The 27429-nt window shown below is 39.2% G+C and overlaps 1 protein-coding gene across 3 annotated transcripts; it reads right to left on the reverse strand.

Moving 5' to 3' along the window:
• Positions 1–646: 646 nt before the first annotated feature.
• slc6a11b (solute carrier family 6 member 11b) lies at positions 647–26745 on the reverse strand. Of its 3 annotated transcripts, none has more exons than XM_040052163.1 (15): positions 26447–26742; positions 25711–25935; positions 24989–25123; positions 24620–24760; positions 24371–24452; positions 22032–22164; positions 18162–18296; positions 12246–12349; positions 10978–11102; positions 9587–9699; positions 7769–7906; positions 4872–4974; positions 4099–4199; positions 3554–3724; positions 647–2988 (listed from the first exon to the last, which is right to left on the reverse strand). In XM_040052163.1, exons 2-15 carry the CDS (start codon positions 25919–25921, stop codon positions 2845–2847), a joined length of 1836 nt encoding a protein of 611 aa, XP_039908097.1. In that variant the 5' UTR covers positions 25922–25935; positions 26447–26742; the 3' UTR covers positions 647–2844. The 3 variants fall into 3 exon arrangements, with proteins under 3 accessions (XP_039908097.1, XP_039908096.1, XP_039908098.1); XM_040052162.1 differs by having other exon boundaries at positions 25711–25938; positions 26447–26741; XM_040052164.1 differs by lacking the exons at positions 647–2988; positions 3554–3724; positions 4099–4199; ... (5 more) ...; positions 18162–18296; positions 22032–22164 and having other exon boundaries at positions 24367–24452; positions 25711–25938; positions 26447–26745.
• Between the last annotated feature and the right edge of the window lie 684 nt (positions 26746–27429).

The following is a 27429-nucleotide window of genomic DNA, read 5'->3' on the forward strand; positions in this document are numbered from 1 at the left end:
ATGAAAAAGCAGCATATGCTCATTTACACAGTAAATATTAAAAAGTACTATATTAAACACGCTAAACATATAAGCTTTATACAAGGTATAGTGATGAGGTACTTTTTGTTAACAAAAGCAGTCATGCTGTGGAGTAGCATGATGGTGCAAGTATTGAATTCACAATTGTTTTCCACAAATGTGTGTGTTTTGATAACACACTGGAATTATGGCTGGTGTGATCTCATCAGTAGTCGGTCTCTGCTGGGTTCATCCGCAGTACTCATCTTTCCTCTCTTCAAACACTGGTCAGAAAACGATTCACTTTGAGCCACGTTCTGAGTTTTTTCTTGTTAAAAGGGAAGGAATTAACGATTATATGATTAGATCTCAGTAAGACGAAGCTATACTGGGGATTTTATGAAATGACACATAGAAGTAATCACAGTACCAAGTGGAACAAAGCTACTGGAGAGTGAGGGGCACGCAGTGATCCTGTCACTTTTTTGGATTTCGGAAAATGTCGTCTTATCAGATCCTATCATTTCATTTATAAACTATTCATCACAGACAGAGGCAGTGAAATCCATTTGAATGACTTTAAGAAAATGTCAGAAGGAAGTTCTTTGTTTAGTGAGATGATATTAGATAAAGACCAAACTCTGTGTTTCGCTTTCCGTCATAATATTTATTCTTAAAAATGAGTAAGCAGACAGTTTGTGTGTCCTGTGAATACCAAAATGTTTGTAGAACAGTACAGAACAGTAAAACACCTTTCATTATATTTCTATAACAAGACCTTTTGAACATTTCAAAAGTCAAAACAAAGGACACATTCTTTAATATTACATCAATTCTTTCATCTCAGGAGATAGACCACAATTTTTTTTAGAAATAGATGTAAAAATATACAATTAAAGTGATCAGTGTTAAACAGCAGGCTATCTTTTCTGATGCACATAACTATTAATTTGCACAATATCAGTGAGGAGGTGGACATTTTAGGGACCAATCACATCTTTAAAAGGACTTCACAGCTTAGACAGGAGGAGCTTCAGTCGCTACACACTTCCCCAGTTTCCCTCGTAACGTACTCTGTCTCACACTTCCTCAGCTCATCAAATTCTTATTTCTTCCCCTGCTTTCTTTGCCTCCTCCTGAAAAAACTATAAGAGAATTTTTCATTCCCTCAGATGCTCTCCTCTGATTGCATTTTCATCAGGAAACAAGGACACAGGAAAGAAAAAAAGGGAAGTGAAAGAGTTGGACAAAGTAAGGAAGGGTAGAAAGATTACTTGTAGTCATTTGAGTGCTGACAGGATGATTTTGTACTGGACAGAAATTGGTCTGAATAATGAGACCAGCTCATTGACCCCGAACGCATTTGCATCGATGACAGGGGTCAGATTGTGCTTTCACACCTGCAGTGGCTCAGACAGCGAAATTAAAAAGCTGTATATTTCTTAATGAGGTTTGTGTCAGAAGAAGTGTTTCCAAAAAATACAGCGATAGGAAGAGCATTGCCAAAGCATGAAAGTGAGATGACCTAAAAAGCATCACAGTTTCAAGAACGTCATGCGATGAAGAGCTAAAGAAGTAAAAAAAAAAATGGGAAAGAAGTGGACAAGCAGAAAAAGAGTCAGAAGAGGTGAAAGCAACAAAACACAAGAAAACTGACAAGAGGGAAGAATAAAAAGAATCAGAATAGAAGACAGATGAGGTTTGAAATGCTCATCTGATGGGCCTCTACAGGCAGAGCGGGAAATAAAAATGCAGGGTTGGAAGCACATCTATCTGTCACTCTGTGTTAGGCTCAGTATAATTACTGTGAAATGACAGATATCCGTGACTTATAGGAGGGCGGCTAGAGGAGAGAGAGAGAGGTGTGTTTTTAGACTCAGCCTGCGAGTCACATAAACACACATCTATTTGTGGCCTGGTGCAGATCTGTAGCTCACGCTAGAAAATGAAACTATAACCAATGGTGATTTTAATGTTTAAACCCAGGCATATTTTATATTGGCTTATTGTTTTTGAATCTAATCAGGGATATTTAGTTTTACCACAGAAATCTGCAAAACCCCAAATGACTTGATATGTGCTAACATGATAATCAATAACCTAATAATTCCTTCACATTATTCCAATAAGCAGAGTTTTCGCTAGTTTTTTTTTGCAACAACAATAAATTCAAGTAAATAAGAACAGCTCGACGATCAGAAATGGTGTGCAGGCCTCAAAGTCACAGCTGTCACTGATAACATGTGAGATTTCTGTGGCAAAACTCTTGATGTGTAGTTTTACAAGGAAGGGTAACTGATGCCCCCCTACAGCCTCAGTACATAGACACCACTGAAATATTCTTTCTTAACAAGCAAAACTACTTAATATGGTCCCCAAACTGCTACATCTTAAAAAGTCACATTTGGGTACCTAGTACCTAATAGGGTGGCACAGCACTTTGCCAATAAATGTACAGTGAAAGCCTTGTACAACACAACACACGGGTATCGTTCTAAAGGCACAGACACTATCGTGATCATTATTGACAAGGTACCAGGACAGGTTGTATCCATATAATGTCATTAAACTGATTTTAAAATATTATTGGTTAAGAAAAAAGCTGCTTTCATCACAATGTTAATTAAGAACATCAAACGTGTTATTTAAAGTTTGTGCAAAACAGACTACATAATAACACGATAGCTTTTCCTTTTTTCTTACATTTTTTTTTACAAAACAAAAATAACACTCTGAGTCATTTGTTTCATTTCCTGTTTTGAGTAGTGGCTGATAATGCTGTTTTTGTTTCATGGACATTTTATATAGACAACAGGCAGCTTGGTTGGTCAGTCAAGCGGTCAGTTAAAAATGCGTTTCCTTCTCTGAGATGGTGGATATTTTCCCATCGGCCTTAAGTTTTGCATCGTTGGCAGCGTAAGGACTCGTGGCAGCAAGTTTCCCTCTCATTTTCAGGTCTGGGCTGGGGGTGGTTAGCTTCTTTATTCTCTGCACAGAGCCAAAGACACAAAGAGGAAAGATAAGAGAATATATTTCAATCTCTGGAAGGTGACACAGTAACACAGCATCAGCACCACTTGGCCCTAAATGCAATATTGTACGTTTAAAACTGTTAAAATCATTTTATATATTCAAATGAGTGTAATATTTGTAAGCTATTTGTAAGAGATTTGGGGAGATGATCCTTCAGTTTGGTGAAGTTTCACTATTCTAGTAGGAAACAACCTAACTGTCTTATGTTTGTCTCTTTTTATTTTGCCTCCACGAGACCTCAAGTAAAGAATCATGACTTGTTGAAGAAGCATAAACTTTCGAACAGGATCATCATACATGCTCTAACCTGTGTATAGCTTTCTTATCTTTGATACACATATTTGTATGATTTCTATAATAATTATATATAGAAATCAGTATTATTATTATTATCAGTAAGTATTATATATACTGTATCTTATGACTTTCATATCTCTCTGCTGCAAGATTAGCTCTATATGAGGCTGGTAAATTTGATTTCAGTATTTCCATTTGCATGTGTACCATATGCATGTTTTACCTCAGAGAAGGTGCCAGGAGTCTTCCAAATCATCCAGATAATACCCAGAGGGATGCAGACCATTGAGGACATGGCCATGAACCAGCCAATACCATAGCCCCAGTCAGGGTAGACGTAAACATTGTTGTACTTCAGTGGTTTGTATTTAATCAAGAAAAACAAGAAAATTCCCTGTGGCAAAAACAAAATTCAGTTTGCAAATGTTTCAATTTAGAATATGACATAAAGAAACGGCTTTAATAAATAAATTAAAGTTGCAGTACTGAAATCTTTGTGGATTGCTGTGCAAATTTATTATTCAAAGTTATGAGTTTAAGAATATGAAAACATTTCTGGTTGACACAGCACGGCAGCTACACAATACGAACTCATTATTTGCACATGTGATAAAAATATATGATGATCCATGTTGATTCAGTGTAAAACTCCAGATCCATCCATATGTATCTTCAGAATTTTGTTTTTCTTTTTTTTTTTTATTTATAATTTTTTTTAACATGATACGTTGTTTGTGCTACAACAGCTCTTGAAATTATGCCACTCACAGCACAGATGCCCGGGGTCAGGATCATCCAGCACCATTTGATGAAGAAGACGGGTTTGTACCCAATCATGTCTTCAATATTAAGGTAGAATCTGTCACTACCTGAAAAAAAAGTATGATTCAGTGACAGTTTCTGTGTGTTTCATAAAAATAATGAGGTGGTTAATCTTTAAAGACAGTTTGTGACTCTCTTAACAAGGTGGACGAAATCTAGTCTGAAACTTTCTATCAAGAAAGCCGAGATCAGTTTGTTTTGCTTCATATCTGATTTATTGTGCTTATAATAGATCTGTCTTTGTAAGTTGTTGTCAGTTTGTCAGTTTAAATTAGACTTACAGTAACATAATTGTATTGACATCTAAACGCAGGGGGGAAAAACATGTATATTGCTTATGTATATTTTATCAAATATACATTTATGCATAATATTTGAGTCAAGTAGACAGAAAACAACCTTATGTTTTATTTAAAAAAGCACAGAAAGCCACTGCTTTAGGGTTACTTTTATTATTATGCATCAGTAAAACGATTGGTGCAAAATTAAGAGAACGCTGCATGTGTTTGAGACCAATCTCCAGCAGAGGGCAGAGAAGAAATATTATTGCAGAGTGTTAAAAACATGATGGTTTTTGCAGTGCTGCAATCTGTGGCAGTTGCCCAGCTGACAAAAGACAAATGACTGTAATCTCAAGCGACAAGAGGGGGAAGTGAAGTGAAAAACTGAAAACACTGCTTTGATATTTCAAGGTGTATAGGTCAAAACTCTTATCTTACCATACACCCAGCCGATGCATATGGACTCAAATATGGCTACGAACAGCAGACACATCCCGCTGGCAGCATACGCATCAAACAGCTGGAAGACGTACATCCCTCCCTGACAAGACAAGACAAGTGTCAGTTTCCTGTCAAAGCCCCTACATGTCAGACTGAGTTGAACAAAATCAAGTATAAAGTTAACGATGAGTGCATGATTATGGTTAATGGCAAGACCTCAGTAGCAAACAAAATAAACTTGCAAACATCCCACACTGGTATTTTCATAAGGATTTGTCCCAAAATTAAATAATTCTACAAAACAATAAATATTTTATATTAGAGCCACTGACAGACACCAGCTATAATGCTTTTTTTCAAATCTGGTTTGAGTCTGACTGAAGGATGCATTTACAGTATATTTGGTGCATTGTAGTGTAGTGTGTCAGGGATGACTGCATGGAGCCTCCCGTTCATGCTCTGATGGCCAAACTTGCACTGAGTCAATTGTTTGTGAATTTGTGCTAAAAAGCTTTAAAGATGACCACTGGGCTTCATTGGTCACCATAGTTGTGTTCAGGTTAATTTCAGTTTCCAAAATGTGTTTGTTGGTTTCAATTTAGCCGTAACTGCTTAAACATGTTTAATTGCTGTTAAGATCATATTAGTTTCATTGTTTTGTTCTTTTTGTTTTAGGTTGGGTTTATTTTTACATTACAATGTATTGGAGTATTTGTCAGGGGTAAGATATAAGGTAATACACCACCGACCATTATGTAACACTAAAAATAAAACACTAAAACTAAAGAATTAATATTTCCTGCCTGGTTTTATGTTATTTCTTTTACTAAACAAAATCTTTTATATATTTTTTGCCACTGATACGTTAAGTTTTTGGTCAATAAAAATAAGGACATAAATTTGATAGTTATGTTTTTGAACAGTGACACGTTTTTTGTAATTATGCCTCTGTAGACTAGCACAGTGGATTTAAATTAAATGGTTTAGATGTGATTGAGGTCTAGACTTTCACCTTGAACATTTTATATATATCAACAATTCTTCACTACATCCATTAATCTTTTTCTTTTCATCCTGCCTTACAGCTCTTCTTAGTTTGTATTTCTCTCACATCTTCACATTTCATCTCAAAAGGTAGTCTTGCATTTTACCTTCCCCTGCACTCAAGACAAGTTATCAGCTCTTCCACTAAAAGCGTCATAAATAAAATCTCACATGAATCTTACAGAAGGTTACATCACAGCTTTTCTGTGCTAGTAAAGCTAAGCTAAGAATTGTCTCAAAATATCTTAGTATTGCACCACACTCCCAGAAGAGCATTTAAACTGTGTTTAATCCTACTCTGAGACATTTTATTCAACATACTTTTTTGTCAGCTTTTGAATAAAACTTCTTGAGTCCCATTATAGGTGGAAGTTGATTAAAAAGTGATAAAACTTATACATAGTGGTAATAGGAAGGAATAGGCAGTAAAAACAGAGGTTAATCAACTGAAAGCTCTAAGACAAAAGACTGAGACAGAAAGTGCTATACTTCCATATTTTATCAAGTTTCATCCCCTGTGCCATCTCCATTATGGAACACTAAAGAATGGTACTGTACATTCATAGTGGAGATGGATGGAGTTCAGTGCAGACAGAAATGTGAAATGCTTTTAGTGGCTGAAAGAGGTTTTTGACACAGATCTTCAGGTCTAAAAAGTACAGAAGGGCTGAAATTTAAGAACCTATCACAGGACACAACATTCATTTTTCCATACCTTCATAGTAGACATGAAAACATAACAGCCATAATTATTTAAATACATTTAATTGAAAGGGAAGGTGACGTGTAAATTCTAACGTGTTGGGATTCATTATAAAACCTTGCATAACCATTACAAACATTCAACACTGTCTTCACTTCTGTATCATAAAAACTATCCGCATAATTACCATGTATAATTATCAGTATTATTTCAACATTTATTAACACATAGAGCACGAAACTTGCTTAATGCAAAGGAGTCTGACCATTCAAAGCAGTGGTAGGAAACTTTGCATCTATGTGCACATGTTGCACTTGCACATGTTTCCCACGTTCACTGAAATGGCAGAAGAGGTGGAGAAAACCTCTTCCAGGTGCTCTTGAATGGGTCAGAGATCCAAACTCCTTATAGAAAGGCCCCAGCCAGGATTTGAAGCATTGCTAACCACTCCATCGCTCTGCCACCATATCACTGTATCTGTATCAGATCTCATGTCTATGTCAAGGCACCATCTCTCAAAGCATCCTCTGACCTCTGTATGACCTATTTTCCTAATGTGCACTATATATAATCAGTCCTAGAGCTGTTTTTCTGTTACACTCTTTGGTGGTTCCCTCCATGATCCTTCAAACAATAGCAGTAATCCGTCTCTGCACAATCTGCACAAATGTGGTGGGAACTCAGATAGCTCTCACGACTGAATTAAGGTCTCCCTTGAGCTCTAACACGGCCGTCCCATGAAAAACACATAGACATAGCATGTACATTTTCCCAGTCTCAAGAGCCCCTCAGCATTTTCTTTGACTTGACTTACACTGGTGGCTCTGAAATTGATCTCGATAGATGCAGGTCAAACGTGACCCGTAACAGCAGTAGATTACTGCTGTTACACATGTCCATATGTATAGGTTTGTAATGGTTATCTAATGGTGTGTAAGGGTTATCAATAAAAGAGATCAGGGCACAATTAAAAACAATTAAAATAACAGGAAAAGGTTTCTATTATCTACAGTGTATCTGATTGGATTTCATGTAAGGGATGGATGGATGGATGGATGGATGGATGGATGGATGGGCAGGTGGGGGTAAATATTATACAGGCATTTAACATATGGGACATTTAACTGACAAGCTATAGCTATCTTACCTCCATACACATGATGAGTCCTATGAAAAACGAAACTATAGACATGCCTAGGATCAGTAGTTCTCTGCGATAGCCTCTCCGGAAGGTGTCTGGGTACATGTCCACCACAGCTGTCACCAAGCTCTCCACACATACAAACTTAGATACAAAAAATAAAACTGAAATTTACAGGATAGACACTTTGATGAGAAAAAAGACCATAAGGTCATTATATCATCATTATATTATACATCAACATAAACTGAAAAATCTTTGAGCAGGATGTTCCTCTCAGTATATGCATCTGTGGTGAAACCAGAAATGTTTATACCTGGAAGTAACACTGGAACCAAAAAGTTGCACAGAGGGGAAAAAATCGCCAGATCTCGTTTTTGCTCACAATTAAGATTTGCCAACGTTTCATTGACATATTGTGCAAGTGCTAACATTTTACCTTCGTTTATTCAATTTTGGAAATACATGTTTCCTGCCAGAAACCTTCTGCGACCCAAATGTAACCAAAAACTTTAAAACAAAAAATTTAAACAACAATATAAAACTGAACTAGGCGCAGCCAAGTGGCGGAGGGCTTTCGCTTTGGTGGCCTCAGAATCTCATCTCTGATTTTTGCGGATGATGTGGTTCTGTTGGCTTCATCAGGTGAGGGCCTCCATCTTGCACTGGAATGGTTCGCAGCAGAGTGTGAAGCAGCGGGAATGAGGATCAGCACCTCCAAATCTGAGGCCATGGTTCTCAGCCGGAAAAGGGTGGAGTGCCCACTCCGGGTCGGGGATGAGTTCCTGCCCCAAATGGAGGAGTTCAAGTATCTCGGGGTCTTGTTCGCGAGTGATGGGAGAAGGGAGCCGGAGATCGACAGACGGATTGGAGCTGCAGTAATGCAGACGCTGCACCGGTCCGTCGTGGTGAAGAGGGAGCTGAGTGTAAAAGCGAAGCTCTCAATTTACCGGTCGATCTACGTCCCTACCCTCACCTATGGCCACGAGCTGTGGGTAGTGACCGAAAGAACGAGATCGCGGATACAAGCGGCAGAAATGAGCTTCCTCCGAAGGGTGGCTGGCCTCTCCCTTAGAGATAGGGTGAGAAGTTCGGCCATCCGGGAGGGGCTCAGAGTAGAGCTGCTGCTGCTCCGCATCGAAAGGAGCCAGCTGAGGTGGTTCGGGCATCTGACAAGGATGCCCCCTGGGCGCCTCCTGGGTGAGGTGTTCCAGGCATGTCCCACCGGGAGGAGGCCCGGGGCAGACCCAGGACACGCTGGAGAGATTATATCTCTCGGCTGGCCTGGGAACGCCTTGGTGTTCCCCCGGATAAGCTGGAGGAGGTGGCTGGGGAGAGGGAGGTCTGGGCCTCTTTGCTTAGGCTGCTGCCCCCGCGACCCGGCCTCGGATAAAGCGGATGAAGATGGATGGATGGATGGATGGATGGATATAAAACTGAAATCAATAGAGCATGTAATCCATGTCATGCATATATGATTTCTTCACAAATATTAAAAATTTGTAGAGGCACATAGAACTCTAATTGTATGTGGCAAGGATACAAATTGTGACTCTTGAACTGAACGCGTTCCCTCATTTTCTTGATTTTCACTATGTCAGCTTGTACTCATTAGATACAGTGTTTCATGACCACATATTGGCATTCTCACAGGATTAGCAGGGTTGTTCACCCTCTTACTATGTCTAGATTATCATGCTATCACACTAGAGGAAATAAGCTTCATGTGTTGTCTGCCAAGCCGTAGGTCTCAGCAAACCTTCAACTTTGTCACAAGCTTAAGAGTCAGCATTCCCAGGATATATTCACAACAGCAGTACTCACCTGACTGTCCAGGCCAAGGAAGATTAGCATCATAAAGAACAGACAAGCCCAGAGTGGAGACAGAGGCATCATAGTAACAGCTTTGGGATATGCAATGAATGCAAGACCAGGACCTGAATGAAAATATAAGAATACAGATTCTCAATAACAGGACTGCTGTCAATGTATCTGATAGAACAAGTACAAAATTATAACAGCAAAACAAAGACTGCTTGGTCTACAAAGAATAAATTAAACTTCACTTTTTAGGATTCTGCAAAATTATATAGTTCCCAAAAATGAGACCTAATGGTAGCATGCATTATGTGAACTGGGCTGATTCTTGTTGTTATTGTTGTTACAAATCAGACACTGCTTTGATTTTAGTCTTGCATCTAGCTGACGCAGAGCAGCCATTGTAGAAAGGTGATCCTGCTTGTAGCGGTTATTTAAAGCTTTGGTCTTTTTCTTATCCTCAGCCAGTATTTTTTGTCATTGGGAAAATATTACAGAGGTCACAGAGATCACTCAGCAAACCACATATAAGTTTGGAACTGGCCAAGTCTTGTTTGGGTTCAAAGAACTGACTTAAACTCAGCCGTCAGAAGCCTTCTGCAGAGAACATTTCAGGATGCCAGACAGTCTAGTCAAAATTAAAGTGAATTTAGGACGAGCATCCGACTTTCCTTAAGTGGCCTCAAGAGGTCTCCTGCAGATGGCACTTCACAAGTTCATAGAGACTTCCTTTCCAATCAGATGAGGAGAACCCAACAGTGCCAAACGTTGCCAAAGTTTAAAGACAACAGAACTGAGAAGCTAAATGCTTTAGCAAATGACATTTTTGAATATGCATAAATAAATGAAATTTAAAATGTGTTTCATATTTTCTCCCAATGGATTATTTGAAGCGCTTTGTGTAAAATGTCACATTATCTATTTTAAATTCAATCTACAACACAAAGTTTGCAGGTGACTAATCTTGGGATTATCTGATCCACTGTGAGGCTAACAGCTTGAACAGAAGAGCTGGCATGCTATTGCTTTATTTAGCACCCACATTTGGTGACTGTCCCAGAGAAATACATTATCTGAAGCATTAAGCTCTGTCCTTACTGTGCGCTAACAAACATTTTAAATTTCTCGCTCTGTCTCTTTCACTAAATCTTTCATACTGACTTGAATAAATCATAATGCGGTGGTCTAAGAGCCTAGGTAAAGAGTGTGCGGTTATATAACTGCGAGTGTTTACTCATTTTAGCACAATATGATGGATGAGAGCACAAATGCTCAGGTTTTGTTTTTGTTTTTTTAATCTGCAGTAGCTGCTTTAGATCGAGCACATGATTTCATTACGGTTTTGAAAGTTGGTACTTTTCAGAAACATGTCATTATATTGTGTGTTGTTCTCTCACCAGATTCTGCAACAGCTTCGATGGGAACATTTTGTTCGTAGGCCATAAATCCCAGCACAGAGAAGATGGCAAAACCTGCCACAAAGCTGGTGCCGCTGTTCAGACAACACAGCATGATGCAATCCCTGAGTACCAAGACAGAAAGAGAGTTAGAGATCACACTTATTGGAAGAGTTGTTATTGCAGCTGACACTAGAAGCAGCACAGACAGAACAGAAACATGTTGCGTAATAAAGACATACTAAAATGATACATTATTTACTAATGCATAAATTCTTAACATTCGCCGCTTACCCATGGGGCTTTCTTCTTATATATTAACCATTTTGGAAAATCAAGATGGAGGTACATTTCAGTGCTGTTTGTGTGTGTTTTTTCTGTCAGCATCTCCAATATGAAATCAAGAGACTTGCTAGAAAAGTGTAGAATAGCTAAAGACTGCATGAAACTCCCAATATTTGGGATGACCACCTTTACTCTTCAACACAGATACCTCTGTTAGTCAAGCCTTCTTGTAATTTCTTTAAGTAGGCTTCAGGAAACAGTTCCTCAGGCTTCTTGAAGGACATTTGGTGTTGGCTGCCTTCAGTAATGTTGAGGTCTGGGCTCAGGGGAGGCCAATCCATGACTGGTGATGTAATTCTATCTGTGTATGCTTTTCCTGTGTTGTATTTTCCAGATGGTATTGCATAATTGATTAGAATCTGAGCTAGTTTGCTCCATTCATGCCATCAGTTCTGTGTCAGGTCTCTGCTGGATTATCTCCTATTTCTGACGGGCATGACTGAAAAAGCAGCCAATGTCAAAAGAAAACTACCAGACCCTCAGACAGACTGCAAAATGATGGCTCAAAACCATTTAAAAAATGACAAGAAAGTCTGGCTCCATGGAAGCAAACTATAAAGAAATGAGAGGTGGGATTTATCTGCCACACTGACCTGTTGGCTTCAGCTGTACTAGGAAATATCTCAAAGAAAATTAAGCACTCTGGCATTTCTGAGTGTCTTTGAACAGAGTTTGGTCATGTAATAGAGCTGCCACTGATTTTCAGACCAGTTTGTACGGAGCACAGTTGAGACAAAGTGATGTAACTTAACACGTGTGCAGTAGCAAAGGCCAACGGGATATTGTCCACTTTATCCCTGTGTCTCACATCCTTCTTAATTTGTAATGTGTTAATAATCCTACTGCATGATAGTAGCTAATTGTTTTCTACTGTTAGTTTTATTTATAGACAGACATCCATCAACTGGAATTTACATTCTTACCTGTAGCAGTTATTGTTGTAGGCATTATAACTTCCCAGCGCAGTAAGACAGCCCAAACAGATGGCATAGGAGAAGAAGATTTGTGTTCCTGCATCCACCCATACCTAAGTACCAAAATATACAGTATGTGTAGAAACAGACAAGATCAAAGAACAAAACAACATAAAGTGTTTCTAAGGTGTTGACAAAAATTATCCAAGTCAATAAACTCTGCTTTTCTAAGGACGCTCATTTGCCACTAAATATCCACAAACCAAACATCATCATCATCATCATCATCATCACCATCCTTTGTGATCCTTTCCAGTCTTTGTGATTTGTAAAAATTAATTTAAAAAAACAAATTAAATTGAATTGTGTATGCTTTCCCATTTAAATGAGATCACCATGATATACCTAGGGGTCATTTATCTTCTATAATGAAACTTTGCATCTCTTTTGTTGCCCTTCATTCACCTCTTTTTAATCCTTTGTAATGAAATTATGGCTCAGCTCAAATGGAGTCTTTCCCTTCAGACAGACAGGGAAGCAGCGTGAATTATGAATTAAAATCCTAAAAATAGCTCTAAACTTTTTTCAGAGGCTCATTATTTAAATGAAGTTCAATACTTTATACAGTTTGGAGGGATTTGAGGTAGGGAGGGTAATAGAAGCTTAAATTAAGCAATGAATATTATTTAATCTCTCTAATTGAAACAGATCTTGACAGAATTTAAAACCTAAAAAAGACAAAGTGGCTAAAAAAAACCCCACCAGACCACTCATTTGGCATTAGAGCCAGATAACTACCGGTAAGTACCAGTTGTATGGTGGTGAGGTGGTTAGTCAGTCACTTTGGTTCAAGTAGGCAACATGTCAGCAACTATCTAACACAAAACAATCGGGACAATTTTGCAGACGTCCCAAAAGAGTGAACTCAATTAACCTTTGTGATCTGCTTAGATTTCCTCCAGCACCTGAAGCAATAACCAGCCTAAAAAAATCTCATAGAGGACAATGGATTCAGTAGCTTGTGCATGTTGTGCGAGAAATTGGCTAATGACACATGGACAAAAGGGTCCTTGGAAGAAACAAAACTTAATACCTCAAACAATTATTGGATCTGAACCAGAGGATGCAAGGCCATTTGTTCAGCTGAGGTATGTCCTAGTGAAGAGGTCAGGCTCTTAAAAAAACAAGCTGTCATGCTACATCTGGATGCAACAAATGGGCTGTCAACAGTGGTTGCCAATATGTTTAAAAGAGTACTTTGGGACTTGTCTGAAAACACAGAGCCTATTCTGTATGTATGTATATGTATGTATGTATGTATGTATGTATGTATATATATATATATATATATATATATATATATATATATATATATATATATATATATATATATGAATGCAAATGAACTTTGAACTTTTGGCTTGCCCTTTAATGTGCCTCGGGCAAAAGTTCTTATTTATCAAATATCAGCATGATAGGATGAAAATAGGGTGAAAACATCATTGACAATTTAGTTTTTTTGTGCACAGGCTGAAATGATCCCTTAGTTCAAAGTTGACAGCCACTCTTACTTGATTCTGGATGAACCCACTCTTAATTAAACCTCCATGTTGTCCAACTCTGTTGTTTTTATAACCACTAATACAAAGGCTCATTTATGTTACCTGGCGAGCTTAGTAGAAACTGAGAGCTTGATCATTTACCATCATCACCTCAGAAAGTCTAGGAAATTTGCATACAGTACCCAAAGTATGTTTCTTGCAAAGTAGCCAGTATTTCTCTTAACTACAGTTTTAGTTTCCCAAACTTACTGTAATGATAAAGGTAAAACAATAATCTCACGTTTTCTGTCACCGACGTTTTTTGTCATTTAGGTAGGAGGGAGTTTTGGTCTTTAATCAAGTAAAAATCTGAGTAAATTTCAATGTGGAGAGCTTACTCTATTATTGACTTTGTATTCTGTGAAGAAAGAAAGTTTCCCTACTCTCAGTTATTTTAATAAGTTTAAGTCTTTCCATCTTTGGGCTGAAAGGCAACTTTCTTGGGGCAATTTTAATGCAAAACAATAAAGTTTGACAATGTTAATATATATCTGATGGGAAATACATCCAAAATAGTATTTGGTCATTGACTAAAGGGGATATTTACATATGTACAATTCATCAGTGAGAAAGCTTTAGTATGTGCATTATGAAACTAGTTTGTAGTGGAACACAGGACCCCAGAAACCCAAGGATAGCATGGGGTGCTAGCGAATTCAAACTTAATGCAGCATGGCTCTTTGAAAACTCTCTCACATCACCATTCAGCCACTAATCTCATTTCCCCACTGAGAAACAATTAACAAACGCAAGGTCTTCGCTCCCTCCTGGGAGTAACCACGGTAACTTCTGTGACCTCACAAACACAGGACTGTTCCTGTGGAAGAACAGGCCTTTCTCTCCTAATGTTCATTAATGTTCCCTTTAGTTCAACCTCGGCTGATGGCCGCACAGTGCAGGGAAACCTTGAAAGCCCAGGCTCAGAGAGAATCACTTGTTGATGTTGTGCCTAATTTGGCCGGCTCGTGTTTGGTTATGTTGAGACTGTGGCTCCAGGAAACTTGTCTACTGTGTGAAAGCTGGATGACATAGGCTGTTAGATAGTGCTCTTGTAATGTAAATGTACCACTCTTGGTGTGCTTTACATCTCCCTCTGCTTATAAATGATCTATAGTTTTGAACTGAGGCATTAAGACATGAAGCTTAGCTTTTATGTGCCCCTCTACATCTGAGCCAGGAATTATTAAATGGAATTTCGTTCCAGAGTATTATCACAATCTATCACAACTGCATAAAGAATACAGACCTATAACAATTAGTTATTATTAGTTATTAGTTATCACTTATTTCAGTCCTTTATTTTACCAACATGCATATTGCTGCTGTTGTGCAATAACCTTTTTACCTTTAAATATGAACTAATTCGAACTATTAAATGATTAAAAAATGTTTCTCCAAAGCTGATATATAGTAAAAAAAAACAAAAAAAACAAAACAAAAACAAAACAAAAGCCTGTGGACTTTGGAGTGCAAACAAAGTACACCCTGATAACTTCCACAGGAATTAAGAGTATGTGTAGCAGCCAGATGCTCCTAGTCAATTCCACTTGATTAACTGATCATCAGGAAGTGTAACCACCATTATAAAAGCAAAAATGTGGTCAGTCCTATTAACACAAAGCCACAATTTTCCCAGGAGTGGACACCCTGAGATCAAACCGTGCAGTGCTCAGAGAAACTGTAAAATCTAAATCTGAGACTCTGGAGGAATTAGTGTGGTAATTGTGTAAGGTCATGACAGTGCAATTACAAAAAAAAAAAATTAAAATAGGTATGACTTATTTGGAAGGTTCGCCAGGAGAAAGCATTTTCTCTTTAAAAAGATCATGGCAACACAGCTTAGGTCATCAGTCATTAGGTTGACTATGAATTCATGTATTCCTCTCTATACCTAAGTATTCTACAGTCAAATATGTGTTCAACTGTTCAACAGCAACAGGAAAATGATCCTAAGCATTCCAGCAAAATCTACCTTAGAGCAGCTTTGAAAGTAAAGAATCAAGGTAACTCAGCCAAAGCCGAGACTTCAGCTTGACTGCAATGCTGCGGTTGGACCTTAAGCGAGAACCTGTACAAATGGCCACAAACCGAATTGAAGCAACACTTTTGCAAGCTACTGAATCATTGGGTGTAGTTCGTTTTTCACAAGACTGCTTAGTTTTGTGAAAACTTTCATTTTCACAACTATATGCCTGACTAGTGAATAGCAGTCTTAGTGTCTTCTTTACCTGTTTCTAACAACCATTCATCTCTTGGATAGCTCAGGATCCAAGAATGTGCAATGTGAAAATGATCTGTCATATTTTGGCTAAAGGTTTTTTACTTTTACATCATCATTTTGTTTTTGCTACTGAAGGTCATCATTGAGTCAACAAGTTTGGTGACTGTTCACTAGCTACACCTAGTAGATCCTGTCATAAATCTCTACTTGCAACCTCACCCTAAATCCTGTGAGAGGAGCTAGGAAAAAACAGGGCAACAGCTGTACTGCCCCAAAAGTGCAAAAAGGAGGGGTGATGCACAGTGCAGAGTGGGGGGTGATTGGGGGAGACAATCACTAAAAGAAAGGAAAGAAGAGAAATGTGTAAGGCACAACAAAGTTCAGGGGTGTAAAAAGAGAGGGCAACACCCAGCCACACACACTTCACAAAGCTGGTTGAACAGAACAGAGCCCTCATTGTTCCCGAGGAAGCCAGTTTAACATTGGTGTCAGAAGTAATGTCCTCTGGCAAAAAACCAAAAGCTTTCTTTATTACTCTTCTTGCTCTCCCTGTGCTGTTGTATGTGTCTTTATTTATCTGTCCTCATCCCCTTAATCTGTCACAATTTATCTGTTTCACTGTTTCCTTTCTCTTATTTTAATCAGTTTACAAATGTAACTATCTTACTGTACCTTACTGTACAGCAGTTGGAGAGTATATCAAATAAATAAAAGAATCAAATCAGATAGTTTGCTTTTAGTACTTTATAGTGAGCTTAATTGATCATGGGATACATCGGTACCCTCAAGATAATAATTATATGGAAAAACAACTTGTTAATTAATAAAAATAGGGTTTATACACTACATTACATCATCCAGTCCATCATTATGGCATTATATTGTATGTTCTTAACACCTTTTCTCGCCAACATGTTGTGTGAAACAGGCTGGTTTGTTGGTGTATAGTTACAGATTGAGGGAAACTTTAGTTTAATTACCAAGAAACAAATTTTCTTTGTTATCACATTCAAGACATCACACCCGGTGTCGCTATAAAGAGTGTAGAAAAGGTGTTTTGTCAGGATGGGAGTCTGACAAGAAGGAAAACATCATATTGACACATTTTGTTTCCTGAAATGCTGTAATGTGTTTCCAAATTGGGAAGTTGGAATAGCTCTGTTTACCTATAAGCATGAAGACATTATGTTTACATATCACAATCACACTGAAGCCGTGTACTATCTATCTATCTATCTATCTATCTATCTATCTATCTATCTATCTATCTATCTATCTATCTATCTCAGAAACTCTATCTCAATTTGTGTTGTCATGACCACCATCCAGTGACATTTTCTAGCCCTCTGTTGCCAAGCGACTTGAACCGTCTGCCTTTTCCAGACAAGGTCAAGGAGTCTCCATTTATGTGTGCTTGTTTGTGTGTTTGTGTCTGTATCTCTGTGAATTCATTGTATGTTAAAGCAACTCCCTCTATTAGCACCAAATACTGATCTTTTGACCATAGCCAAGTCTTTCGATCAGGTTTTCTGACCTGACCTTCAGTTAATCCGTCACCAGAGGAAGTGTCAGTTCAAATTATGCCACTGTCACTAAACCACTAGATTTAAATGCATATTTTTGCAATATTTAATCTAAACAGTTTTTGCTGCAGTTGTTTTGTGCAGAGTAAACAGAGTTTTTGAGGTAATATTGAGAACAAATAGTAATAGGTGTAAAACAAACTGCAAACACTCCTTATGTTTGCAGTAAAAACACTTCATATGCTTAGTCTGCATAGCCCTTTTTGCCGTCATTAATTTAGTGTCCTCAGGCTGTTATAACTAACCTGACTAAAACGACTCAGTGCAATCAGACTGATTCCACTGATCTGAATGTCATACTGCCTTGCCAAGGACACAATTATAGAATAAACTTGGGACAGTGATAAAATGATGTCACTCTGTCACTGGATTGGATCCAGAAAAGCAAGCAAAGATTACAAAAGAACCAGTATAAAACTTAAGCAGTAACACCTCTAGATGGCACAGTTGTTAAAAACAACAACAGCTTCTGCTTTCCATATTTAGATTTTTGCAGAGTCGCTAGTGAAAGACAGCTTACCTGAGGGTCAGAGAGTCGTGAAATGTCTGGGTAGAGGTAGAACTTGATACCATCGAATGCTCCGGGCAGCGTCACTCCCCTGATCAGCAGGATCAACAGCATGAAATAAGGAAAGGTAGCTGTCACATACACAACCTGTGGGTATGAACATAGGCATATGCAAGCATATGAGTACAGTGTTACTGTCCAACAATAATGAATTTGATTATTACATAACATGAAATGATGACAGTTAAAACAAAAAGTCTGCAAATGACATTCTGAATAATGCTGGCCTGTGATAAACATGGCTACTACTCAACGACTCATTGTTTTAGAAGTGCATCAGAAACTGAGATTGGGAGACAGTATTCTATGCAACAATAACACATCACTGCTCAGACCTAAAGGTGAGAGGACATGACAGCAATCTAAACAACAATACCTAGACAGGAAAAATTGTGGCAAAGTAAGTGAGGAAAATAATCTTTGGGATAAAAGAGCAATTTGTTTTTTCTTGGTGCACACAAACATAAAGCAACAATATGCTGCAATGTGAGCGCTACAACCAATTTTTAGCACTCACAAATTTGACTTTAAAAAGCCGTAAAATCTCATAAGGCTCAATGAACATATATGGAGTGAAGCCACAGAGCTGGTTCAGACACTGCGTCATACACACTAACACGTCCCACTTTCCTCAAGTCATATGCCAAACACCCTCTCTAGATTTGGCACCGTATTTAACCTGCAAATTTCCCATCTCTCCCTCTAAAGGATTCATGGTTGTATATCAAGGTGAAGACAACAGAATATAGGACAATGTGTCCTAAATACAAAGGACTTGTGTGGAAAATATTAGGCCGCTGTTTAATTACATAATAGAGCACTCAGTGTGAGGTCAATGAGAATCTGTGGCCACAAGTACACGTTTAACAGAACAACCAGTGAGCCGTCATGCTGCTATGCTTCTATAATATAGTATTTTGTATAAAATGCACGTTTTGTTTTCTTTCTTTCCAACACCACTTCATATTTAAAGAAGAAAGGGATGGGCGAAATCAGACCGTGCAATGCAAACTCTGTTTGCCAGCAACCAAGCTGCTCTCAGTGTCAAAAGGCTCCAAACTATAGAAACATCAGGAAGTAATTCCTTTTTAAAAAACTAACATTAGCCTACTGCAACCACCTTGTTTCAGTTGTGGTATAGCTACCTGGGTTATGTGCCACTTCAGTATCTTCGATGTACTATTGCTGTGTGATTTATTACTATCACTATCACTAAAGGCTACTCACCACCGAGCTAACATTGTTAGCTGGCGTCAGCTGAGGTTAGTTCATAGACTGCAGGCTGTTAGACTTGATGGATAGCATTAACAACTTGCTAGCGGCAAATAATCATGTGCAGTTCTGAAAGCAGTCTATGAACTAACCTCAGCTAACAATATTAGCTCAGTGGCGAGTAGTCTTCGGTAATAGTAATAAATCACACAGCAATAGTACATTCATGTAGTTGGGAAAAGCATGGCAATATATTAAGTAATTCAAAGTATTCAGAATACGTTACTCACATTGAGTAACTTAACAGAATGCATTACAAACTACATTTTGGGGCATGTATTCTGTAATCTGTAGTGGAATACATTTTAAAAGTAACATTCCCAACACTGTAAGTAGTATGCACGTCAGCACCTGAAGAGTGCTAACTTTCAGGTCAGTTCTTTTTATTATATAAAATAATTATGTAATGCAGTAAATCAATATTATTGAATTATGCGGGGCAACACAAGTTCATCGTAACTGTGACAAAGTGTCTACACATTTGAAACAACCTGTCATACAAATTTTCCATTTAGATAGTGATTAATTGGGCAAACTTTACAAAACAAAACAAAAAATCATTGTGACACATAAATTGAAGGTTTTTGGGAACGTTAAAGCTTCACAGCTTATCTAAGGTGGGTTTTTTTGGGGGGGGAGGGGTTCTACAAGAAACTGCAGTTTTATTTAGTGCAAGAATACATTCATGTGGTAGCATCTTGCATACAGTAGCTAGCTAGCTTCTGCTAATGCTCAAACCTACACTCTTATATTATTGAACTATTCGGGTTTTGCAGAACTGTGCTAGACATCTCAAGACTCTTAGAAACTCACTGAACAAAGACTTTGGCCTCTTGGAAGGCAGAGGCGGGCAACATACATCCCCTGGCTTTTTGGCACTCAGTCAAAGTCCAATTGAGGAGAGAACAGGACAGAAGAGAGGCAGGCCAGGAGAGTGAAAAGAAAAGAAGGCTCCTCTGGCCCCATCTCTTAAACAGGAGAAGCCCACAGGAGTGATGCTGGCAGTGTGGGAAAATGTGCTTCTCTTGGACGCACGCGCAGAAGTGCATGAGTACGTGCACCAACGGACACACGCAACTTTATTCACAGCCCATAAGTGGGTGCGCACATACTACAGAGGCAAAATGTAGAATTCACAGATACCGGCCTAAAAACCAACTTGTGTGTGTGGTTCTGGCACAGCAAGCTTCTTAATCATACTTCAAAGAAGTTCATTTCATTTCTGTGTGGCCGAATGCAACTGTGACTCAGTCACTGTGAAACTGAAACCAGAATCAAAGCTTAAATACATGAAATCCTAACCAAGTGTCTGTTCGAACAGCAGCAGCATCCATGAAGCTTAATGAGGCTGACCACTTTAAGCTCTGCTAATCCTAGCGTGGCCCACAAGGAAAGTGTGGGAAAATGTGCCTCCTTCCCAGCGGATCACTCCTTTAATTTGTAAAATAAAACGATTACACATCCTGAACCTTCTCTCCCTCTTTCTCTCCATCTCTCTGGAGATGAAAAGGACAATATTCAATCTCTCCATGAACTTTTGATGCTCCGCATGCTCCTTCCCGCTCACCACGGGTAAACATTTAAGCCACCACAAATTTACTGGTCAAACTTGCCCCTGCCTTGCCGTAAATCTAACAGGAGGGCTTAAATGTGAGAATGGCTGGCAAACAGGGCCAACAAAAGCAAACAGCTTAGCAGAGTCGGAACTGAATGGTCTGTGGAAAAGAAAGCGCCCCTCTCTTGCGACGAGTGAGCTGTGGTTAATTTTGCATAGCAGAAGGGAGAGAGAGGCAGCGGAGGCGGAGGCTGAGGATATACTCTGCATGCTCCTCATGAATGCTCTCCTTTCCTCCAGTGAATGCAGGAATCAATCTTGGACGGGCTGCTAAAGCCCAGCCATGAAGAAGCATTCTCCCCTCTTACTTCACAGCCAAACAAAAGACACTTCATGGAGATATAGGCATTGTCCCCCTAGTTGTTTTTTCCCCAGTCATGTAGAATGTGAACCCATTAATTTTTCCTCACACACCTCTCCTCTTTTCTCTTGACTCTCTTTTTCCCTCTCTATTTCTCACTTTATCTCTCTACTCATTCTGGCTCACTGAATCTATGAGAAGGTTTTCAAGGGCTGCTGAGCACCCATAGCCAAGTCCTTACTGTCCTCCCCATGGCTGCCAGAGAAAACTCAAGGCAAGTGTGATTGGAGGAAAGGTAGAAGTAGGTGGTGTAGACACCTCTTTGTCTCGCATTTAATGGAGGGAATTCATTTGGCTTCCTGTGGGAGAGCTTTCTCTTAGGACCAGAAGGGAAAGTGTTTTATCTTGTGGCTGCTTCAGTGGGGCTGTTTAAAATTAAAACTGCCCCAACTTACAAACACTAGAGGTAGTATAAAAGCAGAGTAGCATCCAAACACATTACTACACACAGTATTACTATAAAGCCTTCACATTTACAGTTTCAAATAGTGAGACGCACTATCAAATACAGACATTCACACACCAACACATTAAGGCACACATAGAACACTAAACATGTATCACTTGTTCTCACCTTGCCAGTTGACTTGGGTCCCTTCCAGATGCAGAAGTAGCAGATGAACCAGGCCAGAGCCAGACACATGGCCAGCTCCCAGCGCATCCCTCCCATGTGCTCGATACCATCTGATATCTTGAGTACTCTGCGTCTGATTTGACCAAGAAAACACACAGTTACAGACTTGGAATTTGACTGGAGTTCAAATTCTTGGGTGATATGAGCAGGAGTCTAAAAACTTCGCAGGGAAGACGGAGCAGCATTGGAGAAAAAAACAACGCCTCTGCAACCTCCCCGAGACCGATTCTGTCTTTAAAACTAAGCGAGCAAAAACAGCAGTGATTGCTGCTGTTGCTATGCCAAATTTCAGCTAATGCATCTCCAAACTCAACTACATGTAGCAAGCCTACACTTTACCTTCACTGTCATGCTCAGTTTCAGATTGCTTGGGTAAATTTTGCAACAGTGCAGTGGATTTTTCTCTACTTAATCTACATTTCTGCTAAGAAAAAAAAAATTAAATAAATATTTACAGTGGACTCTTGAAAATATTAGGACAACACGGGAAATACTGCTTTACAAACTGCTGTCCTCTCTTTTTGAATATCGCAGGCCTTGTATGTACAGATGCCCCTCTGATGGATCTGATGGAAAAATAACATAACAAACCAGTATAAAAGCTGTGAGCATTGGGGGAAATACATCATACATCAGCAAAGTGGGTGGCACTGTGTTGGCCTAACACTGTATGTACCAGCAACCCTGAAGAAGAAGTTTTCATGAAGAAATTTTAAAGCAAGGCTAGAATTATATTGACTTAACTGTCAGTATAATTCTAGCCTTGCTGCTAGTCTGCCCTCAACTGCCTAACCATTGTGGGTACTCAGTTTGACACCACAGGTACACTACAGCTACTGTAACTGGTAAATTCTATACAAGCATCACCATTTTCTCGTAGATCAGTGTTAGCAGTACATATTGCATGGCCTTTATAATGTTTATGTTAAAACTTATTGCGATATGCTAAACGCAAGATGCAGAGCATGTTATCAGCAGTAATGACATCAGTGGTGGGGAATCAACAGTGTGTTTCCTGTTTGTTAAAACACAGACAGGCAACAGCATTGATAAAGGATGAGAAGCGGGAGCCGAAGCCACAGAACTACATGGTGCTGCCAAATCTTTGCCACCGAGTTCAACCCTGGGGCTCTGACCAGCCATTGATCATGGTGACATGTTCTTGGTGGCCGGCCACAGGCTAGGTCCAACACAGCCCCACTGTCCCTCCCTGGTCACCCGAAAGGGCAAGATGTGGACACTAATGTGTGTAAATAAAGTTGTGTGGGGTCTCAGATTTGTTGAAATTGTTTAAATCGGTCAAGGGTGATTCATGCTGACGTGCTTTTGTTAATGTGACACTCAGTATTTTTGAAGGCTAGTAGTTTTGAAAGGTTCGGTACGGTTCAAACCAAAGCTAAGCACTCCAGGTATCCTTGAATAATACTCTACCGCTATGCATTTTTTTCTATTCAAAATTATTAGGAAGCACTAAAAACGTGTCAGTTTAGGAGTCCTTTCAAACTCTTCTTCTGTAATCTCAGCTTTGAATTTTAAACTATAGGGACCAATAACAGCATTTTTTTATCAGAACATTTTTTAAAGAAAAATAAAATTCAGTTTTTAGAGGCCTATGGTTTGTTTATTCTGTACATACAGTACAAAGCAGTCCATCTTGGCATATGCTGAACAAAGCCTGGTCAGATTCTATTTTTGCCAACAACATGGTGGTTGGCTGTTTGGCCATGTCTTACTCCTGGGTTCGGTTTATGTTCCTGGCTCAGATCCGACATTTTCTATGACAGTTAAGTTGGTCGTCTCTCTCAATTTGAACCTAACCACAATCTAAATCTAACAGTTTTGATCAAAATATGCTGTTTTAAAAATATTCTTAAGTAGGATGCCCGTTTGATTTGACCCAGCAGTGTAAACACAGCTACTGGCAGTGAGACAGGAAGTGTGGTCAGCATTACACACTGACAAGGCCTGATCTGTTGCCACACACATGGCTCTAGCTGGGAGACAGCTGGCCAACCAGGGCCTGCTGACACACAAATATGAAAAGGGCTGACTAATTTTCGGGCGTAAGGTTAGTGGGGGCAGCAAAAGAGTCTGGAGCTGTCAGTGGCTCAGCGTTTGAAGCATATGGCAACATTAAGAATGGAGGGGAAGAGCGTTGCGTTGAAGATTGCCTGAACTGACAAAGGATGGTGTTAGAAGGCAAATGGTGATTCAGTTAAAATAATGAGGTTTTGCACTTGCAAGCAGATGTGAAAATATAGAAATAGAAGTGTACTCACTCCCAGAACTCAATGACTGGAGAAGATGCATTAGGGTTTGTGATGTTGGTGGCATTTTCTCCATAATAGTCAACACAGTATTCTGTAAATACACAATAGGTTATCATGTTGAAACCACCATGCAGGTGTATGTGTAGAGTTGGCTTTGCACATCAAACCTAGAAGGTAATTTCTGTTTTCTTTCCTCCGCACAGGTTCGCAGGCGTATTTGTTTTTCTAAGAATTTGCTCCACTGTTATTTCCTCCTACCTGTATTCCAGTAGTGCCCACAGCCAGCCCACGGCAGCTCAGTGGTGAAGCAGTTGAAGAGGTAGAAAATGGCCCAGGCGAGGATCACTACGTAGTATATGTTTAGATGAGCTTCAATCACCTGTGTTGCATAGCCAATGCCTGAAAAAGAAACGTGAGGCTGATAAAAGAAGGAAATTGGAAGAAAAAAATGCAGGTAATAGCAAGATTTATAAATGACTGCAACCTTCACTGCTCCAGTGGTTATAAGGCACTCATAAAACAGGCAACATTTATCAGCCAAACTAATGTGTCTGCCATCGGCTTTCTCATCAGTTGTTAAAGTCAAGCGCATACTAGAAGAAACATATCAAGTGTGTGTTTTCTCACCCTCAAACAGTGGGCAGACTTTCCTCCAGCAGGTGATGCCTCCCTCACTGGTAAACTGACCCAAAGCGGTCTCCAAGAAAAACACGGGGATACCACAGCAGATGAAGAAGATGACATATGGAACAAAGAATGCACCTTGTAGACAAATAAAAACACACACAGTACATCAATATATGCGATCTATACAAGAGAGTAACACATCTGGAAGAAAAGCAGATCAAAATTCCTGCATCAAATGCATCTATGAAAAAAAAGAGTAAAGGGCAAAACAACCAAATTCACATGAAAGCACTCATTACCGTGTCACACTCACACTGCAGGATGACATTTTTAGATCATGAGGCAAAGCCATACTGTGCAGTCTAATGGTGCCTAATGAGGTAACCTGCCTGTTATTGACAATATTCTGCATAATAGATGATATAATAAATTACTCAAACTACTTGCCTGTTTAATTTTCATAAAGTGAAAGTTCTAACTTTTCCTATGATGCAACAAAATAAATAGAATTCAAAAAATAACTTGTAGGTCTTTTATGCAGGAATTGGTTATGTAACTTGAAAAAATTAAAACATAGTCTCAATCTTTTTTTCTTTTAGTCTGCCTTCGTGTAAGGCAGTTGCTTTTATCTCTATTTTTCAATATATAAAATTTTATATTATATTTTTAAAGAGCAACTCTATTTCCATCCCACTACCCCTAAATAAAGGAAACTTTCTTGCCTCCTCCATTCTTGTAGCAGAGGTAAGGAAACCTCCAGACGTTCCCCAACCCAATGATTTCTCCAGCCACAGACAGGACGAATTCAATCTTGTTGTTCCACTGGCCCCTCTCATTGTATCCCCCACTGTCTAGGCTGGAGCTTGACCCTTCCGGGTCTCTGCCATCCTCTGGTTTTCCGTTTATAACAGGCCCGCTCTTCTCAGCTGTCATGACGCTCCAGCAGCCTGCTGAGACAGAAAAAACACAAGCAGAAAGAAATGAAAAAAACAAAACAAAAACGACAAGAAAAGAAAGGTGACAACATAACCGGGACTTTAAACGAATTCAGCTCTCTTTTTTCCTCCATCTTTAAAGGAACATCTGAATGAGTGTCCAGTTTGTGCAAAACCACGCCCATCTCCCAGCGCAGACTTAAATAATACGCGAAGGTTCAAACCAAGTGAAAGCTGTCCAGTTAATTATTGCGGTCAAAGGCACTTTGACCACCTGCACCTAGAATAAACCAATAAATAAACATAAAAAAAAAATGCTGAGTGTTAAAGCTATCGTCCTCTTCAGCAAAGAAAAACTAACGCATATAAACGTCACCATGACTCAAAATGAAGTTACTGGATAGCAGCACAGTAAGTTAAAAAAAAAAAAAAGTCGAGCAAGAAGACAACAAACGTGGTAGTTAAAACATTCTGGCTCAAGTATGAAACTTTCTGAAAATAAAGTCGGAGTGGGTCTACTTACCAGTCTCCTATGGAACAATGTCTAACCTCCTTTTTGGCTCCCGCGATGATGCGCACTAACAATTGCCTTTACAGAGCGCGGGATGGTTAAGCCTGATCAGGGGGGTGAAAAGAGGCGAGAGGGGGCAAAAGAGGAAAAAGAAAAACAAATCTGGGTCCGCGTTGAGTGATGTGATTTTGTTAAGTCTCGCGTCTATATAAAGGAAGATCGCAGACGTGGCAGAGCAACGGCTGATCTTGCACCAGGCGATGGGTAACCTGCGACTGCGCTCCCACTCTCCGAGCGGTCTACTCTCAAGCGCCTCTACTTGGATAAAAGCCATTTGGTAACCAGTCTAGCTCTCACATCAGCGTTACCACGGCACAGGGAGCAGGGTGGCCATAAGGGGAGACTGGACAAGCACGAGAAAAAAGTTGGGGAGATGTAAGTTTAGGGATGCGGTTTATAGTTGAAAAATAACCGCACTTCCAATACTGTTTGTCGTGTGACTACTTTAACAAACTGATAACACACGCATGTAAATCCATAAATGGGATCAGGGACGATCTGGGGCACGAACTGTGTGGATAATTGGTGGTCTACCTTCATGAATAAGTGAAAAAAAGCTTCCCTCAAAGATTAACAAGTGTTCGCGTTCTGCCAAATATAAGCAGATTTTTAATATTCTGGGTTGTGAGCCACTGCACGACAGAAAGTTTCTATTTAAACTTGGTTTTAAGGGAACGGTTAATAACAGTTAGTTAATAATACCCTATAATAATTAAGCAATAAGACAAACATACATTGCCAATCACTTTCAGAGAGCATCTACACACCTTTAAATAATTAAAATATAGTTAAAGTTGGGTTTTTTTTAATTAAAGAACGTTTGATTGTCACCCTGTCCTGGTCATATATTTTAGATTGTCACGTAATACATAATTATTATTGCCCTCTATCACAAATTTTTGATAAAATTGTGTGTGTGTGTGTGTGTGTGTGTG

The sequence above is a fragment of the Simochromis diagramma genome, unplaced genomic scaffold (genome assembly GCF_900408965.1).
Source record: "Simochromis diagramma unplaced genomic scaffold, fSimDia1.1 OVJJ01000389.1, whole genome shotgun sequence".
NCBI lineage: Eukaryota > Metazoa > Chordata > Actinopteri > Cichliformes > Cichlidae > Simochromis > Simochromis diagramma.

What these genes read in the sequence shown, in the direction of transcription:
- slc6a11b (XM_040052163.1), bottom strand. Translation starts at nt 25,921, where the DNA reads ATGACAGCTGAGAAGAGCGGGCCTGTTATAAACGGAAAACCAGAGGAT. An exon ending in CCAGTCATTGAGTTCTGGGA is followed by an intron (nt 22,165 to 24,370) that starts GTGAGTACACTT and finishes TGGTCAAATCAG; the next exon opens with ACGCAGAGTACTCAAGATAT. An exon ending in TCCTTGGCCTGGACAGTCAG is followed by an intron (nt 7,907 to 9,586) that starts GTGAGTACTGCT and finishes TTTGTATCTAAG; the next exon opens with TTTGTATGTGTGGAGAGCTT.